The 12,213-nt window shown below is 30.0% G+C and overlaps 1 protein-coding gene across 1 annotated transcript; it reads right to left on the bottom strand.

Moving 5' to 3' along the window:
- Nucleotides 1-1,470: 1,470 nt before the first annotated feature.
- LOC131840956 (3-oxoacyl-[acyl-carrier-protein] reductase FabG-like) lies at nucleotides 1,471-2,402 on the bottom strand. The gene has a single exon (XM_059189176.1). The coding sequence runs from the start codon at nucleotides 2,377-2,379 to the stop codon at nucleotides 1,615-1,617; it is 765 nt and encodes a 254-aa protein (XP_059045159.1). The 5' UTR covers nucleotides 2,380-2,402; the 3' UTR covers nucleotides 1,471-1,614.
- Between the last annotated feature and the right edge of the window lie 9,811 nt (nucleotides 2,403-12,213).

Genomic DNA, 12,213 nt, shown 5'->3' with positions numbered 1-12,213 from the left:
GCGGCTACTTGCAGTGGCCGAAAAATCCCTGAATAGATTTCATATTCAACAATTCCTTACAGACTTATTCATTTTTAAAATACGGCATGACTTCTTGCCATGATGGTGCACCGTTATAGACAATAGTCCACCTCCTGTCCTGTTTTCTTATCACATGAATGAGTACTATGGACATCACACATTATCATTTGACAACCGTGATGTCAAACCTTATATTATGTTTCGCTTGTAGCCACTGTTTATTAATTTCCAAAAATATCTGAACACAGACTCAGACGTATTTTAATAGTCTATATTTTGGCTATAAATTAAAAAATGTTTTTACTATCACTCAAATATGTTTTATCAGTAGATTTATTATAAATAATATATGTATAATAGATAACTCTAACAATATCGGTACGAACGGGTCACCAGTATATATAATATTGTGCAGGTTTAGTTTATCTATTTTTTTAATACCTCGTATACATATATTTAAATATAATACAGACAGTATTTCTCATTTGTGTCTGCCATAAGTTTTGCTTTGCGTTGTTCACTATTCACTACATGGGAAATGAAAACTAATGGCACAGAGAACACGGACTGTATTAGTAGAGCTAACTGACCTGTTTATGTTACCATGTAAAGCCTTTATTACTCGTATGTTCTTGTTCTTTTTTATGTAAAGCTATTAGGTACCCACGTGAAAATTTATTTTTAGTTAGCGTATAAATTGAATATATTGCACAATATGTGTTAACATTCTACGAAACGGAGTAATTTTCAAAGAGATGTTATACTCTGACATCTTAGTATTATTTTATTTTATATTAAATTATTTATTAGTATATCATAAATTCATAATAATTTCACTTGAATTCATATAGATGTTTGATGCCCTAAACTACCCTATATATTAAATATGTACTTGATTTTCTTTAAATAATTTAACATTATAAATTAATATTTATAAATGAACTAAAAATTATTACTCTATATATCTTTAAATTATATGTTATTTTTTACTTAAAAAGGCTGGACTAATTGTGCTGAAAATTTTGCATTATAATAAGCTAAATAAAATATAAAATTTTCATCGGAATGATAAGTCAAGCTGTTTTTTTATTAAATTTCGCTAAAATGTGCAAATATTGTTTTACGTAAAGAATAGTTTTAGCTAAAATCTTTACTATTCACAGCACAAGCAATAATAATATATATGTACACGCGTACGACATAGAGGGCACACTTTAATCAATGTTTTACGAAAGTAAAACATTGATTAAAGTGTGCCCTCTATATAAAATTATTTTCCTTAATTATATAAATTTTATGAAAATAAAATTTATATAATTAAGGAAAATAATTTTCTAAGTTAGGTAATAGGAATATTGAAGTCTTTTAAATTTAACAATATTTATTTTATAAGTTTACAGAAGATACTTTTAAACAATAAAAAACTTACAGTTAAGTTTTTATGTACACTATCTATAAACATCTTTATACCAAGTTGAATAATCAACAAAATTAGTAATAGTAATAAAAAAATTAAAGTATCTAAATTTTATTATATATTCAGTAAGGAAAAAATTGAAAAAAAGTTAATATATTGAAATAAGAATAAAATCCTTACAGTAAAATTTCCCCGTTATCTATGACATAAATAGAACCTGTGATGCTCTTTGCTCGATCACTTGCAAGATACAGAATTAAATCAGCAACATCTTCGCTTTCCGCCATTTTACCAAGGGGAAGAGTTTGTTCACGAGCTTTATACAATTCATTCTGCTGTTCTAGCGTCAAACCGGCGGCTTGCGCGAATGGCGTCCTGGTTGCACCAGGATTAACGGAATTCACTCTAACACCATCCCGACCAAGTTCTGCGGCGACGCATTTAGTGATTTGATCCAAAGCAGCCTTAGATGTACAGTATGGCAAAAAGTTCATGTCCCTTATAGGTTTGAATGCGGCTACGCTTGAAACATTAACTATATTTCCTTTTGTCTTAACGAGATAAGGAGTAGCAAGGCTAGTCAAATAGTATACGGCTCGGACGTTTGTACTCATCACACGATCATAAGGTTCAATACCATCACGGATAGAGCCCTGAACTCCAACACCTGCATTATTCACCAGCACATCTATACGTCCGTAGACGTTTATTGTTTGATCAATGATATTTTTCAAATCGTCGTCCACACTGAGTTCAGCTTTAACTATCAAAGGCTTGATTCCTTTAGATGTCTCACATTTTTTAGCAACATCTTGCAATGCTTTTTCATTTCGGCCAACGAGAACTACTTTAGCTGATTGGTTAGCGAACATAAGCGCTGTAGCTGTTCCTATGCCAGAACTAGCTCCGGTTATAATCACTACTTTGTTTTTAAAATCCATTGCGACAAGCGGTCTTGCTGCAACTAACGTAACAACTGACTGAGCGCACTTTTTGTTTATAGGATAGTAATCATTACTTGACCTTCAAGGTTTATCGGAGACAAGTAGGTACAATTATTATCGTGAACAAGTAACATTGAATATATGTAACTATTGGGTAATAATATTGATACCTAAAATTAAAGAGCAATAACCTTAAATACAACTACATTTTCGATAAAAGTTTGACTTAGGTACTTAGTTATCTACTTTGAATAAAAAGGGTGAAATGTGTTTATATTCAATGCCTGGATCATAGTAACATACCTAATATTATATGAGAAAATTTATTTATGGAATAACATAAACTGTTTTTGAGTATTTTTAATGATTTTATTATATAAAAATTGTAAAAGAGACTAATTAAAATGAAAGTCTAATAGAATTTTTATATTAACAAAAAATAATAATATTTGTAATAATATTTTCAACTGACTGTACATTAAAAGCAGAGGTAATTGAAGTTAGATAATATAATGAATAAAACGACGTTTACATAAAAACAAAACTTATATTTACTATCCTCATTCACTTAGTTTATTGTTTTTTTAATCGAAATAAAGTCTATGTCCGTCCTTGTGGTAGAATCTAATCTTATGTTACATTTTATTAAGACCCATTCAGCTGTGTGTTTATTGAAACCTAACAAACAGACAGACTGTATACTTCAGAATTCATAATATTAATGTGGAATAAAATGCGTATACATATTTACATGATCACAAATTTTCGGAATGTTAATTTTTTACACCAACATTGTTTATGCTAATAATTTCGGTGTAAAACTTGACAAGTTACGTTAGTTGTGATATTTGAAAGGAATGCTAAATGATTTCGACGTGTATATATACCTATATATGCATATACATAAAATTAAAATAGATGATAATTTTTATTACAGGCGAAGGCCTACACTGACTTATGATCAGATAAATATAGAATTTTAAGAAGCTAAGATCTCCCGGTACCGTTGTAAACTCATATTGCGGTAAAACGAAATAAAACTGAATAAACAAATTTTTATCTTGCTTACGTCTGTAAAATATTACTCGTTTCTCTCTTACTTATAGGGTATTATAAGAGATTAAGAGTAAATATTGCTATGTACTTACGTAAATTTCTTAAAATATATTCACTGTAATTTAATTTTATAGTTTGGTTGTAGAATTATTAAATTTCTTCTCCCTGTATATTTAGAATGTAAAAATTATATGTATACGGTACTAGGAACGCCCTACATTTAAACTGGTTTATAAATATAAATTAGTCATTATTAAACATCATAGAGGTAAAGTTAATAGGTATTTTATGGACAATACAATTCTGTAATATAAAAGGATAAATATAATAAAGTATGGAAAGGTACTTATTTCCGTTCTTCCATTTAATATTTTTTATTTTTAAGTAATACATATCTAAAGTGTAGTATTATGTTACAAACGATATATTTACGTGACAAGCATTTAATTTCCATATATATTTATTTTTTATAATTTTTGATAGCGCAAAATTTTTGTATGACTTAATCATATATAGTATTATACTAAATAGTAGTTATATATATATATATATATATATATATATATACTACTACTATACTATTACTATATAGTAGTAGTAGTAGTTAAATGATACGAAAATTTCAAAAATAGATATATGCATTTATCATTTCGTTGATTTTGGACTTAGACACCTAGTAATAAACATCACATTATCTTATTTCCAATTTTAACTAGCAAACACGTCTCAGGCACGATGATATCTTTTTTTTTTCTTGAATGCTAAGAAATAAAAAAAAGAGTAGTTAAATCTCCGAAGATTCCATAATGCATAATAGCGCTAAAGCTTGTGTTTACTAATTACTTAAATACATTTTTTTTTGTTAAATACACATATATATATATATATATATAATAAATATATACGGTACAAACAATCATAGTCATGAATACAAATGTTTGCATCGTATCAGGAATTGTACCCGCGATTATAAGAAGTTAAACCGCTGGACCACAGAGGCCGCCAAACATGTTTAATCTATAAAAAGGTTTTATTCCATCTATACCAGATCTAGTACCATCATCCATTATATTTTTGAACAATCTTATTGTTAGATGCATATAAGGCGTCCTCACCGATTACGATTTTATAATACAAACAGGGGAGGTTTGGTCGAAAAGTGGTATCATTGGTGGGAAAGATGGTAAAAGAAAGATGGGGAAAGATGGTGGTCTCTTGGGTGAAAAGATGGTACGCTTGGTGGGAAAGATGGTACCCCTGGTGGGATGGAATAGAGAGAGAGAGTAGACATGGTAAACACAAACTCTGGTATATTGGAAGCTCATTTGCTGTAGGCTATCCGAATAGCACTTCATGTCTGCGGGAGGATGTTAGGTGTATATACGGCCTCCTCACCGATTACAATTTTATAATAGTTGTTGTCAAAATACTGATTGACATTATTGTAAATATATTATAAAAGGAGACAATAGAATTATTCTGCTGCAAACATATATATTATTTATTAGTAAACATATCATCTCACATATCATCTCAACAAAAAAGAACCCCACCACAACACTTATATTCTGAAATTAAATTATTTATAATAATCTGAAGATTTCTTTATAGTGTTAGTATGTAATATTATGTTATCTGTGGTATTAGCCTTTACCCGTAACTTTGTCTTCTTTTATTTTTAATTAAAAAATTACCTGTCTTCGTAATAAGATATATATTATTTTATATTTTATAGACTATATAAGATAATATTATAAAAATGCACACATACAGATAGACAATCTTTCAAATTTATAACATCAATATGGGTTTATTATCTCTACGATACACAATAAAATATCTTTTAAAACTGAAGAGAAGTCATATCTATATGATAAATCTCTAGTTACAGATTACAGGCGAAATACATATATATGACGGTCTCGTGGAATATTATATCACTGTAATAAAATATACTATCATTCCATTCGTATTCGAATAAAATGTTATTACGTAATATCTTAGAATAATATGTATTTTATAAAACACATTAATAATGCAGGACCCGGTTAATCCATTCATCCTGACTTCCCTATATCGAGGGCAAACTACGTTATATGTCGGTTCCGTGGTATGCCATTTACATGAATGATTATTCAGAGGTAGTTACTTCGACGGTCTTTTAGCATTGAACTTTGAACTTTAACTGCTTTTATTTAAGTTTTAAATTCTCTGATAGAGATCCCGAACTATTTCTAAGTTTATCTGTGCAATACGGATTGGAAGCATTGTTCGAACCCGTTAGCCTAACATGCCGTATGGAGCATTCGTTAACCGTAAATAAATAGAGTTCGCAATATTTGATTTCGCCGTCTGTCATTATTTAAACTGTACATTGTTCAATTTCCTTTTTTTATACGCGTATGATTTCTGTATAGTGCGTAGATCTATACACATAAATAAAATCGGAGTGTCTGTTTCTAATATTGAAATAACCGTTTTTTACTACATGCATATGAATATAAATACATATACCAAAATGACATTTTCTACTATTTTTGTCTATCTGTCTGTCTCTCTGTTTATTACGGCTAATCTCTGAAATGGCAGGACCGATTTTGATGGAACTTTTTTTAGCAAGTAACTGATGTAATAAGGATTAACTTAAGCTACTTTTATTTTAGAAAAATAAAGTTAAATTCCACGCGACAAAGTCGCGGTACCGACGATTTAGTCTGTAATAAAATTTTTAGTTAATGATGTTAATGACAATATGAATAAAAAATATATTTCCGTTGTTGATGTCATTCTGCGGATGGAGGTCTGGTAGTTCTATACTTGTGTTTGTCACCTAACACCATGTAAATGGTTGGATCGATTTGAATTAAATTTTGAGTCTATATTCAGGATAGAATCACGTTTTGCAACGTATGCATGTATACGTTAATACAGAAAGCTGAAAGATTTGATTATTTGCACGTTCATTACTGAAGTACTAATTAGTCAAAAGTCAGAAAACTACTTGCCCATCCAGGTTATGTAACTATACTGTGAATCAGGACACGATTATACTCTCATTAATGAGAGTGCTAATCATAAATATATATAGTAGTAACAACAAGATATTATATACTCGTTTGAGTACCCAATCTAATATTTTCTCCAGCTGTATGATTATAACAAAAATATAACATTTATTTCGTACTAGCTGTTCCTGCGGTTTTATCCTCATGAAATTTATAGTCCATGTGTTATTACTATAAAATTTCATCACAATCCGTTAAGAAGTTTTTGCGTGAAAAAGTAACTAACATCCGTCCATCCATCCACCATTCATACTAATACCACAGATAACATAATATTACATACTAATACTAACTTTCTTGTTTATTAGTAAGATATTTATTGTTATAATGTAATATTTACGTATAGTCGTATACCTAACCTAGTTATCAGAATTCGCACTAAAATAAACCTAACCACGCACAGCGGGCAATCCTTGGCAAAGAGACGCGCGGTGGGTGGCGACATCCGTAAGTTCGGATCTTATCATAAATCTTTGTGGCCCCGCGATGGATCACTCGTCTCGCGAACCACCCTTCTCTGCCCTCATCATTTATACTTTATTATTGGAGGCTTATGTACTTGCACACCCCTTTCTAATAGCCGGCCGCGTGGTATTTTCTTTTCGGGTTGTTTCGCTGGAAAAAAATCCGTCTACGAGCTTAACGCGCTATTTGTTATAATTGGAGACGAGAACTTTTTTCCTTTAGAAATATATGAGTATAATTTGTCATTCTATGTTTGAGTCTAATATAAAATATTACACTATATTAAAGTATTCCCATAAGCCAGTATCAGTAGAATAGTTTCGATAACGTATTTTATTTGAGTATAATCTTAATATAATTATGAAATGCTATCCCTACCTTGCTTCACACATATTGTTGCTATCTTGTTTTTTTTAAAGAAAAAACTACTCTATTTTATTAAAAATAAACTTTGCAAAACTTGCCACCATGTAATATACTTATGTTGTTATAAAAGTTTGTTATAGATGAAAAAATGAAAAAAATTGGGGGAGGCCTATGTCCAGCAGTGGACGTCTTCCGGGCTGCGATGATGATGATGAAAAAGTATTTAAAAGTGGTAAATTATTATTAGAATTTCTCCATTCATCATCATTATTATCACTGTCTCTCATTACAATCAAAAAATGAAATTTTATATTTTTTTGTTTATGTAATATTTTTATATATTTGCTGTTCCAATTCTAGTAGTTGTAATATGATATTATATATTATTATTGAGGAGTTTCCTCGATAAATGTGTTCCAATACTAAGAAATTTTTCCAATTCCAACTAGTAATTCTTAAGATTAGCACTTGCTAATCTCGTAATAAACAAAGTCTTAAGCTTTATATAGGAAATAGTATTGATTAAAAAAACATAAGTAATAATGACATGAAAACAAAAATACAAAAGGATTATTTATTTTATATACTCTTTGTACATTATTTAGCAACCCTTTAGTCTTTAGTATATGATGTGGTATATTAAGCGTTTAACTGTCATTATTTTGCGGAGAGAGAACCAAGATAAATGTGCGGAAAATACTTCGTTTTGGCTTCGGGTGTACCCTACGGTATTATTTCTAGGCATAGAGGTTTCCGTTCTGTTATGCGGGAAATATTATCGGAAATCTCTCGCACTATATTCGGTACGTATTCAGCCCTTATCTGTTTTGCGTAACACAACGATGTAATCTGATAAATGTTCTTATATTTTTACCGTCTTTTCTGTGATAATAAGAACAAACATTAATATTATTTATATTGTTGAAGACTACTTGTCTACTAACTTCAAAATGAAGGATGTTTTAATTGGATTGTTTGATTTAATTGATTTTGTTTTAATTGATCTTTGTTGTTCTTCCATATATTGTGGCTAATATAGATTTTATTTGTTCATAATACAATATCAGTACCATCTATCGCTTAGTAAGTAAATGCTTATTACAATAAGAGATTGTGTAATTATAGTTACAGATTGTAATAATTTACAATTACCTATAATATATGTATGTATATTCTTGGTCTGCATCAGTAGAATTGGTTTACAATTAAATTATACTGTGAAAGTCGCTGATTACTTCTAGTGTATTACGATTTAATATTTGTATACAAACCAAAGTCTTGTTTAATATTACAGTACAACTAAAACTGTTTAATCTAATATACTTTTAGTAAAGGGTAAAGAAAGTTTTGTTTTACTTTATAGCATAGTTTCTAATAGCGCATAGACTAATATTGGAAACAATTTCATTATGCAAGAAAACTTCCTTATAAGACTAATTTCTTTTTATTTTAATATCAGATACGTAATTCAAGGATGTAAAGATGCAGATATAACAGGGGTCCCAGATGAACCTGTCATGATCAGATAGATCGTATGCTTTTTGACGGAGAAGTTAAGAATCTTCGGAATCGACGTCTATTCATTCGATAAGTTATGAAAAATGAACCTTAACCACAGACTACATATAAATATTTACTAATAGAAGTCGATTACTTTTACATATACCATAAATATGATGACATAAAGATATTGTGGTCGTAGATAGATATAATCGTTGTTTATTTCATGCACATCTGCTACTTTACATACGGCTGTATTCTCTTAGTTCAAATACCATATTAAACAATAGTTTTCTTTATAGGTATTATAGTAAATAAAACAAGTAGCACGATGTGCCATCCATCAAGCTCTCAAGGCCTATGACAAGAAGGCTTACTTCCTTCATGAATATTTATCGCCCTGTTTATTCCCCAAACCGACTTGTTTCAGAAAAAAAATATTATGCCATTTTATTCCATTTGCTTGGTAACTCCACCTGTAAAATGTAAAGTGTGTATGTCATGTATTTAAATGTATTAGGTACGGTGTTTTGCATACGCAATTGCGCATTTTTTCTAGAATAGTGTGCTCCCATTTTATGGTAGCTTTATCTGTAAACAGCTCAGAATAATATGAATAAATTTAAACAAGGGATAACACCTAAAGACGATATCAAATATGGTGCTTCCAAAAGGATTATCATTTCCATAGACATTTTTTTGTAGGTATGTAGTAAGCATCGTGATATTTTCACCAAAGTAGAAAAAACATTAATTATTATTATTACAATGCATGTGGTTTTGGTTTAGTCTACACACATATTGACCATCCAATTACGGCTGTCAAGTAATTTAATGGCCGTAACTGAAATCAGTATGTGTTGGATAATAGATATATCTATTGACTACAGAACAATTCATCGTAGTAAGTTGTCCAAACGCAATACAGTATCTAATAAAATAGAACGAACTTAGATAAAAGAATCGAGAGTCTCTGTCGCTTAAACGCAGCTCTAATATCAATTTGTCTTTTTGCAAACAATATTATTTACTCATATGATACTCACCCAATAGTACTTTTATCTTAATTAATAGTCCATTACATTCAGCATATATATATTTTTTACAGCTTTCATAACATCTAAGTAGCTGAAATTTTTGGATCGATAATGACAAACTGTGTTTCATTTTAAAAGCACTCTTGAACAACTTTGACAGGTCTCAGTCCAACAAATGAGCAAGTTTAAATTACTTCCGATGGTAATTCCATCATTTTAATGTAAAAGAAGTGTCTTAATTAAGTTCTTATTTGTTTGATGGAGTTAAACTTAATTTTCTTGTAATACGCTCAGGCGAAAATGAGGACAGCGGCTGCGTCAAGTAATATACATAGTATGTATATATACACTTTCTTTATAATTTTTGCCATAAAATTTATACTTAATTAATTCAGTGAGAGGCATTGTGAACAATCGATATTGTTGTAAACGTAACACTTCATATGCTCGTATTTCGCTAGATATATTTGTATTCTTTGGATTTGGATTTTTGGCTTAATATCGATTTTCCACCAAAGAGTCAGTCAAAAATATTAATACAAAGGTTTTTTGTGTCGGCCAGGTTTAAACTCCTGACCTATTTGGTGTAGTCAGCGTAGTAAAAAATTTGACAGCGACGCTATACGACTAGTCTAAATAAATAAATATTAAATATTTCATGCCATTCAATTCGGCGACATGATTACTATTCATTTATTGAAGGAGGTCATAAAAATTGTAAAATAAATATAATTAGTTTAGTGTGTACAGGATTAGTATTTATGTAACATTTTTTATACAAAATAGATAACATTACCATTAGAAATTTATTTCAAATGTTCTATATTGGTGAAAGCAGTTCAGTTTCCTGAATGTTGCACCTCACTTTTAGCTTAGAATAATCTTTACGACAGATCCTGCATAATACTGTAAACGTTACTTGCACTTTGTGCTTCTATAAATCTTTCAGATGCATTTCCTGTATTTCCTACATCTTATACATGTATAGTTAGATACACTATTTTACATTTCCATGTTAAAATCTCAATTTTATAGTTGTCCAAAAAATACTTCATGTCCTGTACTATTATTATTTCTTAATAGCAATCCATTGGTAAAATATTTAATTACTGTGCAAAAGATGTTTACATATCTGAGAATACATAAAGATAAATTTAAGATACATTGTCTGTACTGATGTTATACTTAGATAAAAAGTTATGTTATATCGTAAAATAATACGTAAGCAAAAAATATGTCTTCAGTCTCGAGAACAAAACTGTCATAAAAAAGTGAAAGCGGGGCGCAATCGAGTATCGCATAGACGAAAGTTCTTCAATATATCGTGTCGGTAATATCATAATATCTGTCCTGTCCTCTTTCAAGTTTCACGATATTTTACGTCGCCTTCCATAGCGGAATGCCTTGGAGGCCACGTAGGAAATATGGAGAGCAATAAAAATGTCAAGTCAGGTCATCAGAATGGAAAGTCCGAGGCGTTTTGTCGCCAGATGTGGCACTGAATCAATGAAAAACTGTTTTCTTTCGTGCTTCACATCGGCTATATATCAGGATGCGTTGTACCTACGAAGGCAATAGGCAATAGACCGGGAGCTAACATGCGTAGTTCAATCGAATTAATTGTATGTTTAATTAATGCCGTGTTTCCGGGGTCACTTCATAGTGCTTTACTATTTAATCTTTTAGTGAGATAACAGTGCAAATATTTTATTTCACAGAAATAATAATATCATAAAATTTTCAGAGACTACAGAAATTAAGTTTTTATTCACTAAGAAAACCTATTTCAGAACATTACGTAAATAATTATAATGACTCTAGTAAAATCAATATTGTGTAATATAAAGTAATATGCAAAAACTTAATATAAAATTTACTTCAAATCGTTAGATTTACTTCCAAGATTTACAAGCAATTTGCTCATTTTAATCATTTTAAATAAGTAGTATAACTCCACTTAAGACAAAATGTAAATAACGGTCATATGCAGTGACCTTGTTCACAGTTGTGTAGAGGGTGACCTTGATAAAACTTGATTTCTCATCGTGTACTTGCATCGTGTACGTGTACTTGCATTATTTGCTAGATCACATTAAAATTACTTTAAAAGAAATATGCTCATAGTTATTAATCTTGAAGGAGCAATTAGTGTTACGTCTTATTATATTATCCTTATTATATACACATTAAGATGCATTTTTGTTCGTGATACCATACAAATCAGTAATAAAGTGAGCCCTAAATGCAATCATACTATGCGAAGATTCTTTAAATAACTTCCTGATTTTAAGAGCATCATGTCTTTAATCGATATATAGGTACTTAACTGAGCAGGTTTCCTC

The sequence above is a fragment of the Achroia grisella genome, unplaced genomic scaffold (assembly GCF_030625045.1).
Source record: "Achroia grisella isolate CSIRO2021 unplaced genomic scaffold, CSIRO_AGI_Agris_v1 utg152, whole genome shotgun sequence".
Lineage (NCBI taxonomy): Eukaryota > Metazoa > Arthropoda > Insecta > Lepidoptera > Pyralidae > Achroia > Achroia grisella.
The sequence above is the reverse complement of the archived record's forward strand: the minus strand, read 5'-3'. Positions and strand labels throughout refer to the sequence as shown.

Excerpts from the sequence above, each read along its gene's own strand:
- LOC131840956 (XM_059189176.1), bottom strand. The coding sequence starts at position 2,379 with ATGGATTTTAAAAACAAAGTAGTGATTATAACCGGAGCTAGTTCTGGC.